We start from the raw sequence: 23,884 nt of genomic DNA, 5'->3' as shown, positions 1-23,884 counted from the left end.
CAAATCACTAGAAGAGTTGAAAGCTTATCTGAGCTCTCCTCTTATACTAAGCTCCCCCGTTGCCAATGAAGATTTGTTCTTGTATCTATCTGTCTCACACTTTGCCATGAGCTCCGTGCTCTTCCGAGAAGAGGCTAGTCGACAGAGGCCAGTGTTTTATTGCAGCAAGATGCTACTAGACGCTGAAACTCGCTACAGCATGATGGAAAAATTGGCGCTCGCACTCATCACAACGAAGAAGAAGCTACGATAATATTTGAAAGCCACACCATCATTGTATATACGGACTATCCACTGAAGCAAGTGTTGAGTAAACCCGATCTCTTCAGAAGGTTATCTAAATGGGAAATTGAGCTTGGGACGTATGATATATGATTCTTGCCACAAAAAGCAAAAAAAGGACAAGTGCTCGCTGACTTCCTGGTCGAAATACAATCCTTTACCCCAGATACCTTGCCTGAATTGCTAGAATCAGAAGATGAGTGGGTGTGGACAATGCATACGGACGGGGCATCCAATTCCCAAGGAGCCGGTATTGGCGCCATATTAGAGGCTCCCTCAGGCCTTAAAATCGAGGAAGCCATTCGTTTAGAACAATTTGCAACAAATAATGAAGCGGAGTATGAGGTTCTGATCTATGGCTTAGAACTAGCACGAGACATCGACATTAAACGTCTGAGCGTCAAAGGAGATTCACAGCTTATGATAGAACAAGTGGCAGGGAATTTCGATACCAAAGCACCTCATCTGGCTAGCCTACTGCAAAAAGTAACTGACTTATGGTCACATTTCCACCAGTTTGAACTCATACAAGTGCCGAGGGAACAAAATCAGAAGGCTGATGCCCTCGCCAAATTAGCCTCTACAGGGGAATGTACGCGGCAATCCTCCATACCCATAAGCCAATCACCCAAAGCTCTAGAAGTTTTCTCAACCTCGTCAGAGCCCGAGTGCTGGATGGACCCAATCATTCGAAACTTGTCCACCTCTGAACTACCCCCTCATCCGAAAGACGCAAAGCTTCTGCGCCTTCGAGCACAACGTTATTCCATAATCCATGGAACGTTATACCGTAAGTCCTTCGATGGCCCTTATCTTCGGTGTTTGCGTCCATCAGAAGCTAAAAAACTGTTAGAAGAGATACACGAGGGAGCATGTGGAAATCACACTGGGGGTCGAAGTCTGGCACACAAAGCACTTATAGTAGGGTACTACTAGCCGTACATGATGACAAGCATGTGAATATGCCAAAAAATGTGACAAATGCCAACGATTTAAACCCACCATCCATCAACCCGCTCAAAATTTACACTCAATCGTTTCACCTTGGCCTTTTGCAAAGTGGGGTATGGACGTGGTAGGTGAACTGCCGAAAGCTGCTCGAGGAAAACGGTATGCCCTGGTAGCCATCGATTACTTCACTAAGTGGGTTGTGGCAGAAGCATACGTCACGGTCAGCAAAACAGACACCGCGACCTTCGTATGGAAGCACATCATCTGTCAATTTGGGATACCATGGGAGATAGTCGTTGACAACGGAACCTCGTTCCAAAATGCCAAAGTACAGGAGCTATGTGACACATACAAGATCAAATTGAGTTTTTCCTCTGTCACTTACCCACAAGGCAATGGCCAAGCAGAAGCTTCCAACAAAGTCATTTTTGCCAACATTAAGAAAAACTTGGAAGATAAAAAAGGAGCATGGGCAGAAGAGCTACCAAAGGTGTTATGGGCCTATAGGACAACAAAAAGGACCTCTACGGGTGAATCTCCCTACGCCATGGTATATGGAACAGAAGCTATCATCCAGACAGAAGTGGGCCTACCTACACTTCGAACAGAGATCGCTTCTGATCAAACCACAAACAACATTCAATTAATGCACAACCTTGACCTTCTGGAAGAGGTACGAACAATAGCACAATTACGACGAGAAAATTATCAAAAGGTTGTAGAACGCTACTACAACAAAAGAGTTCACTCGCGCACATTTCAGAAAGGTGATTGGGTTCTGCGCAAGGTCACTGGCAACAAAAAGAAGTTAGAACCAAACTGGGATGGGCCTTTTGAAATCATAGAAGTATTAGGCAGAGGGTCTTATACTCTTAAGAATGTACATAGTGGGAAAATTGTACCTCGTACTTGGAATTCAATGTCTTTGAAACAATATTATTGTTAACTGTTGTACTGTACAATTCAAAAGTAATGCAACAACTCTTCTTTTTCACATTATTTTGAGTATATCATACGCGTTCAGTTTTTGCTGACACAATTTTGCATAAGGATTCCTTACTATAACAACATACTAAGACAACCATGTGACAACTGTCACTTCACTCGAAAGATGCTATCAAACATATGCTTTAGTATATCCTCACCTACCCATATGAAAAGCAACATTATTCACATGCACTTAAAACGACCTACCACTCTAGCTATAAATAAATGACTATCTGAACGCTTGTGGTTATCAGTTTACCATCCTTTTAAACATCCTACAACAATACAACATAAACCTTTGGTCCCAATACAGCCATTTCCCATGCCTAAGTGTTTCTTTAAAACAAAGAAAAATGTTTATCAGCAAACGAAAAATAATGCGTGGTATGATACAACATCTCGCCTCACACACAAACCCCATCGACACAAGGCAGAACCTCAATGGGTCGTGGCAGCAAGGCTACTACACGCAATCTGCATACACAATCATGTTGCCTCTGCCATTTCACTCGATATTATGCCCAAAAGCATTCTAATCTGACTTGACTAAGCTTACGGGGAGCTAAGGCCAGCCATTTCGCAATCTAATCTGCCCTGACTATGCAGATTTGGTCGTCCAACCAGGGTACACTACCTACCCTGTCCTCTTACCTGAGTAAGAGGAGCTCCCCCTCGCAATTTACTCTGCCCTGACTACTGCAGCAGACCATTAGCTGCCACACTTCGGGTTCGACACCAGTATACATTAACTGGTTTGGCAATCCAAGGATGGGAGGAACTTTTCCCGCAGTCGCACCCATATTCTGCACAACGGGTGCCTCTGTCGGAGTACAAGACTACCCTAGCAAGCCTTCACACATACTCCTCGGTATGGGTGCACTGGAAAGACATCTGCCTCATGGCTCTACATTCCTCGGCTCTACCTCGACGCCCAACCCCACATGCTGTCTTCTGCGTCCGGGCTGAACTGCCTCGCCCCCTCTGGCAAATGGTAAAGCATCAGCCATGCTTTTTCATACACCCGAGAGGCCGATTCTGTCCCAACGAGACACCAACGCGACTCTCTAAACGTAAGGAAGTTTAACACAAGACAATAACGTAGGCCTCACAAAGTACAACACTCTCAGTACTGCAATCTGGTTCCACTAATGTTGAGCACGGGCACACCTATGTACTCGACTCTTTTAATGATAAATGCAAGAAAATGACGTAAAATTTGTTGTTCATACAATTAGAAGTCAACAGATAATCAAAACTAGCAGTTGATTAGAAGCTGTTGTTTATAAATTATGTTTCATTAATAACAATATCAGTTACATATTACATATTGCTTTATCTACTATATACAAGTGCTCTACCATCGCACTCTTTAATCCCATTCAATACGATGCATGTACTCTGCCATTGCACTCTCTAGCTTCAGATGACCTAATCCATAGCGCTCACACGATATGTAATACAGAATACCACTTCTTATTAATTCCTCCAATGCCCACATTAAGTATAACCACTGTGGGTTATCGAAAATCCGCCTAAAAAACGGCACCTTCATCCACTCACGATGTTCACTTGCAACGACAACATCATCAACACCAACCAATCACCACAACACTAAGCTAAATTGCTCACATAACACTTAACTGGGCATTCTCTCCCACCATCTGTACATGCTTTTATAGTATCTCACACGCAATGGCCTAAAAGGTCTATGGAGCCTCTTATCCGAGTACACCATCTGACTCTCACCTACTGCAATACCTTCAATTAAGTACAAGTACAGAGAAGAACACATCCACAAACACACCAGACAACCAACGTGAACAAAACTCAACTTGTATTGATAATTTGTACTATTACATCTATAATTGTCTACATATTAACGGCCAAAAAAGACCAAAGAATGCATATACAAGCATCAATCGAAAAACAAAAAATAAGGAAACAAAATAGAAGAGAGAATGTGTCGTTCATTCTATGGCACCTCTTTCCTCAGCTGGTCTGGCTTCTGCAACTGGAGCAGGTTCTATCACCATCTGTTCAGAAGTCTTAGCCACATCATCTTCTTCCACTGCTTCCCCATTAGCGTTGTAAATCGACCCCAAAGTGTCACCTTTCAGCTTCAGCTTCTCCAGATGATGCGCTAGGTAGGTGATCTGCAGATCCCCGAGCTCATTCAGATACTCGTCAACGTTGTATTCTCCCACTTTCACATCGACGCTTTTACAGTACATCTCAAGCTTTGCCCATTTCTCCTCTGGGGTCTGCTTCTTATTACGCAGTGCCAGATCAAGGTATTTCGCAGTGTCCACCTCAGCCATCCTCACAAACTTCCGTTCGATGATCCCACGATCTCGGATGCGTTGCCTTATGGCTTCCACTGCCGCCTCTTCTGCCCTCTACAAAAATAAAACCATCATGTCATCAACACATGTGATATATTAATCCACCATCTTGCTAATACATCAATGACTACAGAAATAACGCATACCTCAGCCATCTCCTTCAATTGCCTCTTGGTTTTGATGACCACCTCCTCTTTTTCCTTCAGCCTCTTCTCTAACTGGAGTTCCACCTCCAGCTTCTGCTTCCTGGCATCTTCCACGCTCATTTCCAGCATCTCTGACTTTCGTTGCAGCTCTTTCTTTTCTTTCTCCAAAATCTCTTTATTTGCTGCAACGACACTACATCCTCATGAAGGTCATTTATCATGCTGTCGAACTTCTCCATTCGGGCTTCATGTTGAACACAGACTTGGTTTTTCTCCATCCACTTATTGGTCATCGCCAACAGATCAGCTTTCAGTTTGTCTCGCTCCACCTCGAGTCCGACAGTACCTACTAGCTTCTCCTTTGTGGCGGCCACTTTCTCTTTAGCCTCTGCCAGCTGCATTTCTAACTTCTTGATGGCTTCCACAAGCACATTTCAATTTGCTTCGGCCATCATTCTCCCTGCTCGCTCCTCTTCCAGCTTCACTGCCTGTTCTGCCAGCCTAAAGCTGTTCTGCACAGCCGCTGCATACTCCCGCCTCGTAGCAGAGGCACATACGTAGCTCTGCAAAACATCAATTACACTTATAAAAAATCACACTACATACATATCACATGATACTCGCTCTATTCTGTAATAACAAATCATGCTAGTTTTCGACCAACTTACCATCCAAATATGGTCTGACACTTGTTGCAGCAAGTCCCCTTGCCCACTCAGCGATCCAATAGCTTCTGCAGGAAGATGAGGTCTGCTTATGCGTAGCATCTCCTCCATCACCTCTGTAGATGCAGAAGGACCATATTCGAACACGACTCCCGCTTTGTCATTTGCTTCTCCCCCTGCTAATGCAGCAATAGAAGCAACGGGGGCCACCGGCTCCCCACCTTCTGCTAGCGTTGACACCATAACACTGTCAGATGTTAACGCAATTGTTCCCACTCCAAAAAGATATGGCATGGAAGGGCATACAAGTAACCCATCTCCAACGTCTTCACCCAAGTCACTTGGCAGGTACACCGACGTCTGCACTGCAGAGGACGTTAGTTGCTCCAGAAAAGCACTAGGAGACTCAAAAGTACTTGTACCCTTCGGAGATACAATGATGACCTCTCCTGGGTGGGACTCAGAAGCCACTGGTGGTGTTGCGAAAACATCAACATTTAAAGTGTGAACACCTGTGACTTCGGCAGTCCCCGATTTTTGACATACGGGGAGAATCTCAGAAGTGACGGTCGGACCTGCCTCAACTGGCTGAGAAGGATTGTTCATAGACTCAAAACCATATCCGAAAGCATCCTCCAGAAGTCGGTTCTTACGGGAGGCAGAAGAAGGGCGTCTCCCCTCTGATCCATGCTTACGCCCAGCGTCAGAACCCCCAGCCAAAGCAGAAGCAGAGGCTAACGCCTCTGACGACTTCAGGCAGACGCTAGGAGACTTAGCCTCGACTGGTAGGCCACCTTGCGCACCATCTACAGTCGCCGCCTCTGATGGTTTGGCCAACGTAGAAGATACAGCCGCAGCATGCGTCGCTCCTTCTGGACCTGCCCTCAAGGAGGATCCAGCTGCATGCGAAGAAGAAGACGATGCAGGTAAAGAGCCAATGGGGGCAGACCCTCGAGGCTTCTTGCACAACGTTAGAGCCTGGCCAGTTGGTAACTTCCCTGGGGTAAGCTTGGGGATTGCTAGGGGAGAACCCTTAGCAGCAGAAGCAGATCCCTTTGGGATCTGAAGCTTCGACGAAATACACTTTCCATCATCCGAATCTTCATCAGAGGACTCCTCACGCGTCTTCCTCTTCCCTAAGGCATCCTTGGGCAGAGGCACCTGTTGAAGAGGTTGGATTTGGAGGGCATCAGAAGGCGTAGAGGATCGCCCATGTATATGAGAAGATCTGCGTGCCAAAGCAGACTTATCAGGAGATGATTCTGCAACAGGAGCTGAACCAGACCCTTCTTTCTTTTTATTCTCTGGGACCCCTTGGCGCTTGGCACATGCAACAAAGGTCTCGAAGCACGCCCTCTCATACTCGGTCTTCGACAGCGACAAAGTTGAAGAAGCAGGGGGAGACTTCTTCAAAAAAGGTCCCAACTGTTTCGCGCAGGTAGCTATTATTTTGCCTAGGGACATATCGCCCTTCTGCGACCTGACCCACATGGCCCCAAGATCGGTTCGATCCATGAAGCAGAGCCGGGTCATGATTTGCATATAGTAGGGGTTCATCACACCTCTGATGCTAATGGCGTTTTCCTTGGACTCGTGCAGAAGCCCCTTCTCTGTCAGCAGGCTTTGTCGCTCAGGACTCATGCTAACCTGAGGCCATGAAAAATCTGATACGAGGAAGTAAAACAGTAATATGCATAGTCCGATTAATAGGCAATCATTCAGATATGATTAACTCGCACTAAAAGCAAAAAGGAACAAAATAAAAACATAACTCACCTTTTATGAACACCCTGGCCAAAGGAAAAATTTCTTGAGGCAGAAATTCAGGGTACCACGCTCCACCAACGACGAAGAAATATTTATCCCAATTTCGGTGGGAGCTGTCAAAATCAGTATAGATCATTCGATCCTTTTTGGGAGAGAGATAGAAGGTCTTCCAGGGTTTTCCCTCTGTCGCCTTGTTCGTCGACTTAGTGAAGCATGCGTATATGTCATCTGACTGAATGTCGACATTCCTGAGAGTTCCTATCATCTGAGCGCCAACTATGGATTGGATAGCGTTCGAAAGAAATTGAGAAATGTGAGCCCCAGAGTTTGAAATTACTTGTATCAACAGAGCAGGAAGAGGGAAACGAAGCCATTCAATGTGTCTCAGACTCATAACAATTTCAGTAGGCTTGACTACATCCTTGAATCGCCATTCCCGAAGTTCGGCGTCCGAAAGCATCCGAACCGTGACGTTATTAGGAATATCGAACGATTTGCGTATGCGTTCATACGCATTTTTGTATCCATCGCGATCCATAGGTTCAGGAGATGAACGTGGAGACATGATCGAGAAGATTGAGATGATCGCTATAAGAATAGAAGGATGGTTATCTTTAGGGTTTCTTCCCTCCGAGTTCTTTCCTGGGAAATATAGAGTAAAGTTTGAAAAGTCTGAAATGAGAATTATTTTGAATTAGAACTAGTTAAATGAGAAGTAAAATTCCTTAATCGAGTGCTTCACTCGGTAATTGTGTTTGCATTAAATTTCAAATGTAGCTTGTCAGGAGATTGGACGATCGTGTACCTACGAATCGCCTTGATCTACGGAGAATGACGGCTTTGGGCGAAATTTTTGGCATTGAAGAGTCAGCCCAACGTTCGAGTGAATAAGCATGCCTCGTCTGTTCGAAGCTTGGGCCAGGGGGCATCTGTTGGGCCCAAAATATTTGGCCCAAAGTTCTTTCCTCATTTACCGAATATTCAAAACAGATCGTTTTGATCTATAGAAGCTCCGAAGGCAGAAGCTACGGGTCAGAGGCGGTCTGCGCCTGTGACCTCCGAATACATAATTTAAAATCAACGTATTTTGGAGGGAAATTCGGTTATTTTTCCTCAACCAGTCAAGGGTTCGATTGAATCAACTAACCACTTTACATTTTTGTTCTATAAATATGAGATTCTTATTCAAACAAAGGGATCGAAAAATTTACTGACTTAGGCATCAGAGTGTTTTTCTTGCAGGTATCCCCGACGAGTCAAAGGTGATCTTCATCACCGGAGTAGGATCGGAAAACCACCTATTGTCGGCTCATACCTCCAATTATAGAAAGACATATTTGTTACATCAACAATATGGAAACATTGATGTGACAAAATGTAAATGGATTAGGGAACACAATGTAGGTGACATGTTTGATTTTCTTTTTGAGTTTTGGTTTTGAGTGGCATTTTTTTTTGTGCTTTTACAATTGAGTTGTTGGGAAAGATAATAAAGGAAGGATGAGTCAACCAAGAAGAGAGACTTGACGGAGAAGGAGAAGAGTGTTAGGGTGTATGTGAACACTATTTATTTATTTTATTTTAAAACTGACAATGTGATAAGTTATTTAGTTTATTGTTTTTAAATACATAATTATAGTAAAAGTTTATTAATTCATAAATTATGGTGATATTTTGACCTTATTTTATTTTAAGGGAATTTACTCATTTAATACCTTATGTTTTTACAAAGTATCATTTTGGTACCCTCTGTTTTCAATAATGCTTATATGGTACCCTGTATTTTAAAATTATACATATTTGATACCCTAGACTCAGATTTGAAAGATAAAATTTTGTCAATATGATCAAACTGTCATAAGTTATATGTAATTAAGTAATTAAATTTAAATTTAGAACTTACATAATTGATAGCAGTTTGATTAAATTGGTAAAATTTTATTAATTAAATTTGAGTTTAGGGTACCAAATATGTACGATTTTAAAATACAAAAAACCATATAAACATTATTGAAAACAGAATGTACCAAAATGATACTTTGCAAAAACACAGGGTATCAAATAGTTACCTACCCTTATTTTAATTGGCTTTAACAAAAATGATCAAATAAGGATAAAACTATAATTTTTATAATTTACGTAAATTATATATATATATATATAATTATCCTTTTGCTATAAAATTTGAAAATAGAACATCCACCTGCACTCAAATTGAACCTTATTGACAATATTCCCTTGGCTTATGAGTGACATATATATGTGTGACAAATTGAAGGTTTCTTAGGGAAAAACGTGTTTGTTGTGCCATACTTCAAAACAATACAAAATAGAGACTAATTAGCTAATCTATCAACATAATGATAATAATGGTCATTAACCTTTCAATTAATTAAGTTGCACAAGTCCACTGACAAATCTTATTCTTGGAAAGGAGAAGATAGATATGACCCATCTAGGCTAATCCTCAACCTCAAGAAACTCCACATGTATATTTAATTTACCAAGTGGGAGTAACATTATTTATTTATTAATAATTATTTGAAAGAAAAGCATTAAAAAAAACTTAGAAACATAGGAAACAGGTTGGTTTAAAAGAATGTTATACTACATTTTCATTCAATGCATTGCACATGCACATTTCTTACACGTACACTTGAATTCTATCCTCCAAGTAAAATTTACACAACACACATGTGGCTTAGGAATAAATGTCTTGTTTCTATATTGGGGTAGTACTATAAATGACTAAATATTTCGATCCACAAAATTGTATGTATATTTTTGTAACAAAATTAGAAAAAAAAAAGAAGAAGAAGAAAAATCATTAGATAGAATAAAGCATAAAGTATGGATTCATGATTGAGCAGTAGTGGGAGGTTGTGGAAAGAAATAAAGAAAGGAGGGAATTTGGGCAATCATCAAGAGAGTCAACGTGGTGCTTCTTCAATATGCCTTCTTCTTCTTATTCATTTAATTTTATTGGCTAAAAGTATGAACATTATTAGTTATTCAAATGCAAATTCTTACCTTTTAACCCTTCAAAATAAAGTTTTTTCTTTTTTGTATTATTGTATTGTATGGTGGAACCCCATTATAATGAGAAATGAAAAAGGAGAAAATCAACATAATTATAGAATTTAGACGTATCAATTATTTATGAATTTATTAATATATGTATATTTCTAATATTTGTTATAAACAAAAGAATTGAAAAGGTAAAGAAGGTGGGAGAAATGGTGAGTGAGATGTTGTGTGGTTAGGGGTATTGTTGGGTTGTCCATTCAATTTTTGATTTGAGGAAGAGGGAGAAGAGACCTACCTAATCCATTCTCACAACCTCCCTTATCTTTTGCCTACAATTAAATAATATTACATATAAATAAGATCTTTATTTTTTTTTTTATAAGAACATTCATTTTAAAATTGTTATATAATCTACCAAAATTTATATTTTCAATACTTTTTTATTAATGGAATAACAAGCAGTCCCTAACAAAATTTCTCCAACTAAAAATTTCTTAGTTTACATCCACTACTTATTTCTTTTTGTTCTTTATATCTTCAAAAGAATATTCAATTAAAGTCAAGAATCTTAGTCCAATAGTATTTTCATCAAACATATATTTTATCATATGTATAATTTTTAAAAACAGCTATTTTAATTTTGAAGTATTCTAAATGTGACTTGACTAAGCAACACTATTTATTTATTTTAAAATAATAAACTTTGGAATGCTTGTTATTGTCATACTTTCTAAGGATATCCTCAACAAAGTGGAGTTGACAACTTATTTTACGTGTTGCTTTTATAAATTATTTTATTATAAATAATTTTCGTGTTTACAATATCCAAGTTTTAACATTTAATAATTAGTAGCGCTTATTTGTAGATTGATACTACAAACAAAAAGGAAATATCTTAATAATAATAATAATTAACATTTTGATCCAATTAAGGGTTAACAACAACATGGAAATTATAAAATGTAGCAAAGGGAATCGTAATATAATTAAATAATAATAATGTGACCTATTAATAATAATAATAACGTGACCTATTTATATATTTTAAACCTTTGTGAACTTTTTAACATTTTGTTTATTTTTTAAATGTTTTAGGTTGTGAAGTAAGACCATTTCTTTAGGAAACAATATGTTCAGTGGTGACTTTGAAGGGATATATTTTTTAAAGTAAAAGCATTAAATGTTATTTCAAATCTTATCTGAAAAAGATTATTACCAACGTTATTGTTCAATTCAAATACATAAAAACAACGTTATTGTTCAAAAAGGGTTATATTTAATAAAATATAAACAAAAAAAGAAACTAAGAATATAAAATAAAGCAATAAGGAGTTATGAGAAAAGGGACTCAAAACAAAATGTGAAAGTAGTCTTCAAAAACCATTTGTTTCATTTAAAACTCAATCTTGCCAACTCTCGCCATATATTTCTATTTTTTATTTTTTTCTTCCCTCATAAATTTTATCTAAATATTATATGTTTTTTTTGACAATATTTTTCTTATTATTTATTTGTTAATATTATGTTATATATTTCCTTCTTCGTAAAAATATATTCTTCTAGTGCACTGTCTTGTTTGCTATTTCATAGTTGTGCTACTGTATTAGTCTCTCTCTCTCTCTCTCTCTCTACAACATTTGAATTTAAACTTTTATTACCATAAACATAAACAACCAAAAGGCAAAAAAAAAAAAATAAAAAAAAAATATTTGAGTGCGGAGGAAGAAGAAGAACAAGAACAAGGCCTTCGAGAGAGAGAGAAATCTAAAGCAAAGCAGGTTGAAGTTGAACCAAACTTACCCATCTCTCAAAACTACTATCATTCGAACAAATGTGCCTTTAAGGTTCGCTTTCTTACTCTTTTTTCTTCCCACTTTCTCTCTGATCTAATCTGACACTAGAAATTTTTCTTCTTCCATTTCTGTTTTCTGTTCTTGTTATTTTATTGGGAAATAGGAACGGAGATACGAAGTGGGTTCGTTGAGATCTGGAGGGAAGGAGAATGAGGCGCTCATTGCCAGATTGGATTTGAAATTTTGGGAAATACTTTGGTGCTGCCTTTGAGATTTTTTGTTGATCCCATTAGGGTTTTGTTCACGATTTTTTGAACTGGGGTTTTTCATTTTCTATTGTTTTGGTAGTCATGACTACCAAGCGCGCTTACAAGCTCCGTATCCTTCTCCTATTGTTTTTCCCATTTGTTCGTTAATTTTTCTATTTTGGGTTTTGTTTGTTTTTTTGTTGGGTCATGAGATTTTGCTCACATTTTCTTGATCTGTTCCACTTGTCAGCTCTATAATGGAGTTTGTTAGCCTTAACCAGAGTAAATTTGCTAACAGAGGAGTTTGTAGCTCATTCTGCTGCTGTCAACTGCCTCAAGATAGGCAGAAAATCTTCTAGGGTTCTTGTCACCGGTGGAGAAGATCACAAGGTCAATCTTTGGGCCATTGGAAAACCCAATGCCATTCTGGTACGCTTCTTTTTCTTTGCCCTCTTAATTTCCTCTGGTTATATATTTGTTTTTGTCTTGTGTTGTGATTCTCAGTGTGGATTTATTCATTATATTTTCTCTGTTGGCTTATTACTTATTCATTTTTAAAAGAACAATTTATTTGGGATAGTGACCTTTTAGTGTTAATGATGAATAAAGTGTGAACGGTGCTACCATATTAGTATTGGGATTTGGAGAAATTTGGCTCCCTCAAGTGTCAAACCAGCTTCACGGTTTAGTAGCGTTTAAAATAAAACTGGTCGAAATTTATGGCAATGTAGCTTTCTTTCCTGGGATAAAAGATATCTTCTTGTTTGTTCTAATTGCTGGCTACTGCACTTTTGTTTCCAGAGTTTGTCTGGACATACCAGTGGCATTGATTCAGTCAGCTTTGACTCCTCAGAGGTGTTAGTAGCTGCAGGAGCTGCAAGTGGTACAATCAAGCTTTGGGACTTAGAGGAGGCAAAGAGTATGCTTTTGGTTCTACATTGCGTTCCTTTAACTGCATGAGTATATAAGTAGTTGAAAACTTTTTAAAGACCAAGTCAAGCAGGCTAATTTTGTAGCCGTGTTATGCTATCGTTTAATCATTGGAAAACTTTCTCATGCAATGCTATTTTTTGTATAGTTGTTCGAACACTTACTGGTCACAGATCCAATTGTATATCTGTGGACTTCCATCCTTTTGGAGAGTTTTTTGCATCTGGTTCTTTGGATACAAATCTCAAGATATGGGATATCAGAAAGAAGGGGTGCATCCACACTTACAAGGGCCACACCAGAGGAGTCAATGCCATCAGATTTACCCCAGATGGCCGTTGGGTTGTATCTGGTGGAGAGGACAACACTGTAAAGGTTAGAGTCGCTTTCCTTTTATTTTTTTGTTTTAAAAAAATGCGCAAAACTAAGGGCATTTTGTTTCATCCTGGGTGATTGTATTGTACTATCCACTGGGTGATTGTATTGTACTATCCACTACTAGTGCTTAAGGTTATATTAAAAAATTCAGTTTCTAGTGTAATAAAGGTTTTGACTGGTTGAAATATCATTAAGTTAAGGTACTTGATTTGTTGTCTGGACTCTGGACAGTCCTTATATTCATGCTTACTGTGTTTGTATGTGTATTTTGTTGGTTTCATGTAGCAGAAGATATGAAGAGCCTGTATGCTTTTAAATTTGAAAATTTCTTCACAAGGCGCCTGTCTGATTTTGTATTACTGTGCTGTAGGAACATATAGAAGAAAACGAAAAAGAGTAACAAAGAGAAGAAAAAAGAGAGCGATTTTCTGAATAAGCCTGTAGTATCATAAATGAGTGTCAATGAGACGAGACATATGTGAGTCCAAATTCAACTATAAAAAAGATAAACTTTAAATATTCGCAATATAAACTTTCGATAATTTTTATTAATAAAATATGATGAAGTCCCAAATATGTAGTATCTTATTCCACATCAGAGTTCTCATTTTGTTTTGAAGTTTACATAGTGAGAAGTTTAGGGTTAAATCTTGCTTTTATTTGAATCCTTAGTTCTAGATGTTCAAGACGTTTATATTTTGAAGTGTATCTGCACTATTAAGTTTTTTGCTGCATACAGGGAGAGACAGAAACTTATAGTAGCTTTAAGAATTATTTCTTATGATTTAAAAACTGTCGAACCCTTTGTGTACATTAAAATCCTTTAACCCTTGTCAAGAAGCTCTAAAAGCCTTGAAAGCACAAAAGTTTATTTGCTGCCAAGACTGTCAATAAACATATGTTTCAACTTTTGAGCTTATAGTTGATTTTGGAAATCTAACCTTCTACACAAATGCCAAGATTTATTTCTAAGTTTCCAAATTTTAATCCCAGAGTGCCACAAGTTAAAGGTAGGTAGAATTTTGTATTTTCTCTCTGTAGAAGTGATGTCGTTTTTTATTTATTTAATGACTTTTTCGATTTAAAAACTGATTCACATCACATCTCTTCTTGCTGTGCTGTGTCTGGATTGACTTGTTTAAATTTGATGGTATGAAAAGAGTTAGTTTTGGCATATATATGATCCGCTCTGTCAACGTTATTACATGGATAAAAACAATTTTCTTATGTGTGCTGTATTGCATAACTGCGAACATACACGTGTATGTAACAATTCAAACATTAAATTAATAGCCAAAAAAATAGGTCTAAGAAGAATTAAGTTGATTATTTTTAGCTTCATTTTCATTGACAACACTATATTGTTCACTATGTAACAGTTGTGGGATCTTACTGCTGGGAAGCTTTTGCATGATTTCAAGTATCATGAGGGCCAGGTTCAGTGCATAGATTTTCATCCCCACGAGTTTCTGCTCGCAACTGGTTAGCTATTTTTTCATTTGAGCTATTAGATTTGTATTATTCAGTCATTTCTCTGTTCCCACTAACTTAAAATGAGTATGATCAATGAATTCTTAAATGTTGATTTCACTTTATAAACACGTATAGGTTATTGATTGTTTTCATTTGATGTATCAATCAAAAGCGCTACTTAAGTCAACCTTGTTTACAAAAAGGAAGAAAGGAACAGAACCACCGGTTAAGTTAAACTGAAAGAACTAACTTGCTCAACTAAAACATGAGCCTCGTCCTATACAAACGAGAGCCTTGAAGCTCACCATTACCAAGCTGCAAATTTAAGCTTCATTTCTACTTCTTCGAACTTCTTATTTTTCTCTTTCCCATTACTTCCACTGTTCATTCTGAATCCTGTTCGACACTCTGTTCTGAGCATGAAATGTTTCTTCTACTGGTCTGGAAAACAATCCAATATACTCCGACAAAGTTCATGCCTATATTTTACTAGTTACTTCTTAGTGTAAGGAAATGTGGTAAACCGACATGTCTGCCATTTACCAGCTTAGTATCAACTTTCTGTAGCTATGTCAGATAAAACAAGCAGCAACAAAAATTGCTTGTCATAATCAATCTGAAAATATTGCGGGAAAGGGAAAAGAGGGCATGCACCAGCTTTTACCTGTAATTGGACTATTCTACCTTGTCCCATATTAAATTTGACAAGCTTGGAGATTCCATTTAACACTAATCCCAGCTTGGACTATTCTTATGTTATTTTGTACTAATCCATTTTTTTTCCTTGAACACTAATCCCAGTTATCATACCCAAATTCTTGATCATGAGCCTCCTCTATATGTTGTCTCTCTTCACCCAAAGGTCCATAACTGCTTACCCTGTAAGGCTTGGTTGACTCCCTCGAGTTTCAACTTTCAAACCACCTTATCTATTGTTCCCAACACCCCCTAATGCCTTGTCCTTATTTACATCCATAGAGAGAAGCTACACCAAATATTCTCCCAGCATTTAGCTTGGAAAGCACAATAGTAAAACAGGGACATACAGTTGGTAGACAAGCTAGGATTGATGCTTTTAATGATTTTCAACCTACTGTTTGGGGTTTTTATTCTTACTGCAGCCTCCTTATAAAACCCTCTCAATATCTGGCTACCAATTTCTCTGGAAGCGGGGTGGGTTTTTGATAGTCTGATATTACAATAAAAAAGGAAATTTCTCTATCTACATACCAGTAATCTTTTGATAGCAAATCGCTGATCCACTAGAACAGTTGTGAATTCAAGTATGAGAGTAAGTGTGCTGGTAACGTGTAGCAGTGTGACTGCTGTTTTATTCATGCTAAATATTTTTCCTTTTCTTCTCAGGTTCAGCGGATAGGACAGTTAAATTTTGGGACCTTGAAACTTTTGAGCTAATTGGCTCAGGTGGACCTGAGGTACTTTTAAGTTTCTAAGAAATAATGTCACTTAGTCTTGGCTATAGAATAAATTGAAGTTTGAAATTTCAAAGTGAATTATGATTTTCTTCTCATGAAGGGAACTTATCTGAATCATTTTCTTCTATATCAGACTAGTGGAGTGAGGTGTTTGACTTTTAATCCTGATGGAAGAACCCTACTATGTGGACTGCATGAAAGTTTGAAGGTGCGAGCTTCTGGCTACTACATAATGATTGGTACAATAAGTCTATGCTCACTTAGATTGTTATTACTTTATAGGTTTTTTCATGGGAGCCAATTAGATGCCATGATGGTGTGGATGTGGGATGGTCTAAGTTATCAGATCTTAATGTTCATGAGGGGAAGCTTCTCGGCTGCTCATTCAATCAGAGTTGTGTTGGAGTATGGGTCGTAGACATTTCGGTATGTTTCATTCTCTTTTTCTAGTTTGAGATAATCTTTTCCCTATCCCCTCTGTTTATTCTTTTCTAGCTTCTACGTGTTAATCTTAATGTGAAGCTGATATATCACTTACAAGTTCCTCTTGTACAGCGGATAGAGCCATATGCAGTTGGTACTGCTAGTAGATTGAATGGTCATTCAGAGTCTAAATCATCAAATGGCAGCAATCTGTCAGTACTAAGTGAGAACACTTCAAAGACTAGTTTGGGCAGATTGTCTGTTTCCCAAAGTTCAGATCCTCTAGCTAAGGAAACGAAATCACTCGGTAGATTGTCAGTTTCTCAAAATTCTGACGCTAAGGAAACAAAAGTTTTGGCATGTAAGTAAATGTTGAACCCCATTCTTCTCCTTCTCTCTTTGTTGATTGTGTATTTTGTTGTTTGGTAATAAGGTGCTGGAGTTCCTGCGAGTTCTTTTCTTTTGGCTTGTTTGTGTTTCTTTTGTTAGTTTTCCTGATATTTTATTGTCTTTCTGTCACGGCCATCCCGAATGAAGCCACTGGTAATGCACCTGGAACTCCCCAAAGGATAAGTTTGAGCTCCAGTCCAAAAAAAATTCCCCCTAGCTCAACAGCTGCTCCTAGTGCAACAACCACAAAGAGAAATTCTATGAAGGTCCACTCAACAGCTAATGTTTCAACTTTTAACAAATCAGAAGTCATACCTGTTATCGTGCCAAGAACAGATATGGCTGTTGAACCAAAAAAAGAGCTTGGCTTAGCTGGAAGGACGATGCCTTTCTCTTTACAGTCAAAGGCAACAGAGTTCCGAAGGTTTCCCACTGTCAGAGAAGAAGATGATAAACAGACTGTATCTGTAGTTGCCGAATCCACTGCTTCCAAGGGTGCTGAATTTAATGTTGCTGAGAGCCAGAGGAATATTTTATCCAGAGTTACAAGCTCAACCCAAGGAATATCTTCTGAAAAGAATGCAAAGGATGACAGAGGCATTGGATCAGGAAAACATGAAATGAGTTCAATGACAGAGCCAAGTGCTAGCTGTCAGCCTGACAATTGTAAGGATTTAATTTCAGAAAGTTTATTCTTCTACCTTAGTTTTTCTATAATGATTGATAAAAAGATTCCTATTTTATTTTTCTGTATTAATTGATAATAACAATCCTAACTTAAACGATCATTAGATTTATTCTTATCAACTCAAGAATCTTAAATCCTTCTACTTTCTTGAATGACATCTACCTTTGTTCGTACGAAAGTCAGGTTAGTGTCCGCCCTTGAAGCATGGAAAATATAAGTAGATAGAGACCAATTACACCAGGAACAACTTATCCACACAATTAAGATGGAAGCCCTGCTACCAAAGTTATCCCTGCTATCAAAATTATTTTTTTAATTTTTTTTATCAAATATAAAAAATAATTGTTCTTGTACAAGTTGGAAACATTTGAACTGTCATTTTATGTACTTCCTGTTTCATACACTTTTCTCAATGATGTTTGTCTTTCTAATTCTATCTGCCTAGCTCTATGTTACAGCCACGTAGGTAGAGCTCCCTCCCAAGTGGTTATAGACCATTAACTAATCCCATACTTAATTGATACCCTCCTTTATAGTTGATGCCCACTCTGTGCTTTTCTCCAGGTTGCCCTTCCCTTGATGTGTTGATGCCCACGGTGGCCCACTCTGGGCTTTTCTCATGTCGCCCATTTCATGATGTTGGTCCCATTAGAGGGTGCTAGCTCTGATATATCATTATTTCAGCTACATAAGTAGAAATCACTAAGACTTGCCAATGGGAGGAGCGTGCCCAAGTAGTTATAATCTACTAACCAATCCTATGCTTAGTTGATCTGTACACTGTGTTTATAAATAATTTCTGCTTTTTTAAGTACATGAGCTAGGGTATACTATTGACTTAATAAATACATTATACATCTTTTTTTTTTATCATTATTATTATTTTTTTCTAGATGAAACTCGAGGGCACAAGTTGAACAGAGATACATGCTCCGTTGGAGGTCTAAGATCAGGTAGCTTTATGTCCATTGTTGATATCTTTTTGCAATTCAAATAAGTATTAAACTAACTTCTTTGAGGTAATTCTAGGAAGGGCCAGGTCTATAGCGGTAAATTGGGAGAAAAGAGATAGATTTTCAAATTTTGAGGGACCTACTTCCAGTATTTCCTCTGGGGCAGTATCCACCGTAAGCATGCTCCCTTCGAATGTGAGTTTTGATTTGTTTTGACTTTATGTTGAATCTTTCTTTCGACATTTGTGATTTGACAAGCATTGTACTTTGGTTGAAGGCACTAGCTCCAGTTTTTGTTGCTTGCACCTATTATTAAGTTCTTTTAAGGAATGAAATTCAGAAATTCAGCATCATTTAAACCTAGTGGCTAAAGATGCTAGCTTGTTTAGTTGAAAAAGTAGTCACTCTACATTGAATTTAAAGGCCTTGTATCAAATATTGCCTGTTTTGTCTCTTATCAAAATTAAAATTGGAAAGTCTTGCCTTTATGAGGGTTGGTGATGGTTTAGGTAATGGGAAAAAGTTATCATTCACTTTGTAACACACAAAATGTGAAGACACACGTTACACACAAAACACATGTAGTGCTCCTTTGGAAGGTTCTTTTTCTCATGGTATATAAATGAGATTGGAAACTAATTGAACTTGAGGTCTAATTATATGGTAGACATTGTTTTGTTTCTGTATGCCGGCCATAGTTTTTCACTGCCAAATTATAATTTGGATTTGCTTAGCTCATTTTTGGCTTCTAAGTGAGTTTTTTTTCTTTTACATGACTGAAGTCCAAGCAGAGAGGATATCCTCCACCTATTGAAAAAGAGTCGGTGCCTGCCACCGATGAGGATGCCATTGCGGATGTCATGGAACAACATTCCCAATTTGTGAGCTCTATGCAGTCTCGTTCTTCTAAGTTACAGGTGATCTTTCTACTGCTACTTGTTTATCGCATATTGATGTTTTTTGCACAATTTTTGTTGGGTGTTGCTTCACATGGTTTTTGATGGCAGAATGTCACAATGTTAATTTGACTTCAGAAAACAATTTCAGTTACTATTACTAACGAATACCAGTATTTATTTAGTTAATGAATAGTAATAAAATAAAATAACAAAGTGCTGTACTGTGGCATAACTTTTCAGGGAATCTACAGATACTGGGAAAGGCATGATGTGAAGGGGGTGATTAATGCAATGGAAAAGATGGCTGATCATGCTGTAAGTATTGTGTGATAATGGCCTATATGTTATTTTATCTTCGTCTTTATTTTCTGACTTGGTCTGAGTCTTGAACAAACATTATTCTCTGATTTGGGTTGTTCATGTTGTTAATTCAGGTTGTTGCTGATGTAGTTGGTGTTATGGCCGAGAAAATTGACATTGTCACACTGGATATTTGCACTTGTCTTCTGCCACTTCTCTCTGGCCTTCTAGAAAGTAACATGGATAGGTAGAATACTTATGTTTGTTGACTTTGTTACATATTTGTTATGTTGCTTAAGTACAATTTCATCAAGCTTGTTTCCCTATATATGCTTTAAGGACCGGTTTAATGCTTTATTGGGACTATAAGGTTGTTTGACTGCTCTTTGCTCGTTCTTGGTTTATCATATCTTTCTTCTCATTTTCCTTTGTTTCTAGTACGAGAGACCTCAAGTTTGTTTCTATAAGCTTCTCTATGTCAGAATTATATATTTATTTATTTTTGGTTGATCTTGTTTTACATCTACAATTATCAGACTGTTTGATCAGTATTTAACAGAATGAACATATATAGACATATAGGGATCTCTTTGGAAATGCTGCTCAAGCTGGTCAGAATATTTGGTTCAATGATCTATTCTGCAATATCAGCATCTTCGTCTGTTGGTGTGGATATTGAGGCAGAACAAAGGTGTGTTGACTGAATTCCACCTTTTCTCTAGTTTTGATTTTTAGAAGGGATAATTTCTAGTTTGTATTGTCCAATTTGTACCTTTCATTTTGTATATATCAACAATGTCCTTTCAATTTTAAAATTAATACAATTTTTTACCTTTATTCAATCCACAAACTGAGGAGATCCGTTTAAATACCCTTGTAGGATGTTACCTATGAATTAAATAAATGAAGAAATGATAAATTAGAAAATCAATAACTAATATATCAAATATTATAAAAAAAAAAATGTAATTTCCATTTTGTGTTTCCTCCATTCCGTTCAGTCTCTCTTATAGTTATCATTTCTCCATGAACTCTATTCAATCAAGTTCCCTCAAACCTTACCTTACCTTCCTCCATGAATTCTTTGTAATGGATCCTCAAATCTCGTTTTCCTCAAGTGGGTGTGGGTCTCTCCAGAACCTGAACCTTCAACAAAGGTGTACATGAGGGTCTTTGGTAGCAGACTCAACCCCCCAGAAGAAGGGGAAAAAGAAACTTTGCTCTATTATTAGTGCATAAAAATATAAAGAAATTTTTTAAGTATGAATTCAACTGATGGCAATTAGTATTCCTTCTCTGTCTAATCCAATTCGTATGAAGAGATTTTCCACAGCATTCATATTTTCCCAAAAGATGGTCTAGACCCCATCTTGGACCTGGTTCTTCACCCTAATCACGAGGGTATACTGTGCAGGTGGCCTTTTGTGCCATGCCCCACATTTTTTCCTCTCCTCTCTGCCTACTTCTACCATAGTAGATATTTTGTGTGTTCTTATATTTATTCTTAATGTCCTATGTATGTAACCAAAAGGCTTCAAGGATAATCTTGGAATTCTATTCATTTTACTTGGTCCCATTTGAAGTTAAACTGAATTCTGAATAATAAACATTCGCTACAGTTTTAATAATGTTGATAATCTCTAAACGACAAGGCAGAATAATATAATTTACATATAGAGTTAAGTTCCAAGCTGGGAGATACTAAATTCATTGAGTCCTGCAGGTTGGAGCGTTGCAACACTTGTTTTGTGGAGCTTGAAAAGGTTAAACGCTGTCTACCTTCCCTCTCCAGGTATTTCTCTTAAAAACTGCTTTAGTTTGCTTGGATTCTTCTTGTTGTTTTATTTGAACCTATTATGTTTGACACTGGTTTCTTTCTATTCACTTATTTATTTGTAGAAGAGGGGGATCAATTGCGAAATCGGCGCAGGAGTTAAATCTAGCTCTTCAGGAAGTTTCATGACCAACAATATTGGCAAGTGGATGTGTTCAAGTTTTTCTGGCCTGTAAGAGGTTATGTTGCTCTAGGAGGAGTTTATGCATTTTAAGTTATAAACCTCACTTCAATGCAGCACCTGAAGGTTCAGATTCTTTTGGTTCGTGTCTAGTCCTGACTCGGGCTCTGTCCTGTCTGTACATTCGTGATTAGTGGGGGTGAACTACAAGATAATTCTACTACATTTACTAAAACAGAAAAGGCTGATGGATGTTTGAAAGCTCTAGCTCTACCTGCTGTTGTATGGGCAGTTTTGGCAACACTATTATACAGTTCTACTTGGAGGAGGGAAGTCTACCACCCCATATCACTCTAACCCAACATCAGTATGTGCCATCATATTATAACCTGTAGCTGCATTCATGTTGATTCAATTATTTTTGAATACTCGTGTAAAAGATTGGTGATCATTAACAGGTGTCTTTCCACACCTTCCTGTGAGTAGTGGCTTTTCTAATATGAAATTCTTTTGATATGGCATCAGTTCTGTCCTGTTCTACATTTTTCAAATTTTTCTTGCTACAATCCCTCTCACATTGATAGTTATTAGTGTTGCAGTTGCCAGTTGGGTAATATTAGAATGCTTAATGATACATGGGGGTACCAAATTCTTTTAGTGTGGTTAATTAGTTTATTGAACTCTTGAGATTTACTTTGTCTCTGTAATTATAGAAAATATTAGTATGTTTTTAATCCTATTTCATTTTTTAATGTCAATTTTGCACTAGATTCGTAGAAATTGAAAATCAAAACAATCAGTTAGTGGAATGAGATCGGAAAACAAAATTACTGGCAAGTGACGTACAAAATACAATTGAATAACTAACTAATCTCCTATGTATTTATTATTATTTATTTAAAATAAAATTATGGAAATAGAGTACTTAATGGATAAATATTATCTCATATTTAATAGACATGCATGCAATGTTAGGATTGAAATGGTAATATATATTTGATCACGTGTTTTGTTCATGTAGTTAGAGCATATGAAACATGATTAATCGAGCTATTTAGTTCCATCAAAATTAATTTTTAGGCTTTACATGAAAAAAAGGTCCCAAAATATCTATTTAGAGAGTATATTAACCCAAACACTTCTATATATCTGATGTTTGATCAATATACACTGGCTTTCAACTTGATTTGAAATAAATTCCCCAATGTATTGTATTAGAAAATATTATCAATTTTAATAAAGGATGCATAGAAGCTTTCGAAATAATTTTAACCGATTTTATACTAGTTAATATAAACTTTATTTACCATTGTATATAAATATATAAATTTGAAACAAGATGAACCAAGTATATATATATTACAACTGTTATACTAATTTTTAGAAAATATGGTTTGGCAAAAAATGGATGATATGGTTTTGAAAGACTTGTTCGTCGAGATGCTGTAACACATTAGTGAAACTGTTCACATGTTTAGTTGTTCGTGCTTTGTAGTTCTATTTGTATATATTGTGCAAATAGCCTTGTTGTAGCTTCATTGCACAATTTAGCTATATATTCGTAAGCTTATCTATAATCCCACATTTTCAAGAATTTAACTATAGATAGCCATGTCTCTAATGTAACCCTAATATCCACTATAAATAAGAGAGGGGATCAGCGTATTTTTTTTGGCACACTATTCACTCTAAAAACCTTCCTATTATAATTTCAGCTCTCTAATTTTAAGAAACTCAGTTGACTCAGATTCATTCGATTTTTGGGTAGTTGAGTTCATAAATAAAAACATATACTTGTGAACTTAGGTCATTTATTGGGGTAACCACATAAAATCCCTGTCTTCATTTATA

The 23,884-nt window shown here is 37.3% G+C and overlaps 1 protein-coding gene across 2 annotated transcripts; it reads left to right on the top strand.

Annotated features, from left to right (window-relative positions):
- The first annotated feature begins 11,727 nt into the window (after positions 1-11,727).
- On the top strand, positions 11,728-22,561 carry LOC133818924 (katanin p80 WD40 repeat-containing subunit B1 homolog KTN80.4-like). 2 transcript variants are annotated; one of them, XM_062252036.1, is made up of 19 exons: positions 11,728-12,011; positions 12,124-12,338; positions 12,507-12,637; positions 13,010-13,127; positions 13,287-13,513; positions 14,896-14,998; positions 16,355-16,425; positions 16,559-16,633; positions 16,708-16,851; positions 16,981-17,209; positions 17,386-17,904; positions 18,820-18,879; positions 18,956-19,053; positions 19,662-19,796; positions 20,019-20,093; positions 20,213-20,325; positions 20,653-20,769; positions 21,802-21,870; positions 21,978-22,561. In XM_062252036.1, exons 2-19 carry the CDS (start codon positions 12,311-12,313, stop codon positions 22,039-22,041), a joined length of 2,376 nt encoding a protein of 791 aa, XP_062108020.1. In that variant the 5' UTR covers positions 11,728-12,011; positions 12,124-12,310; the 3' UTR covers positions 22,042-22,561. The 2 variants fall into 2 exon arrangements, with proteins under 2 accessions (XP_062108020.1, XP_062108019.1); XM_062252035.1 differs by having other exon boundaries at positions 11,730-12,011; positions 18,956-19,074.
- The last annotated feature ends 1,323 nt before the right edge of the window (positions 22,562-23,884 follow it).

The sequence above is a fragment of the Humulus lupulus genome, chromosome 2 (genome assembly GCF_963169125.1).
Source record: "Humulus lupulus chromosome 2, drHumLupu1.1, whole genome shotgun sequence".
Classification (NCBI taxonomy): domain Eukaryota; kingdom Viridiplantae; phylum Streptophyta; class Magnoliopsida; order Rosales; family Cannabaceae; genus Humulus; species Humulus lupulus.
This window is presented reverse-complemented; position numbering and strand designations above follow the sequence as displayed.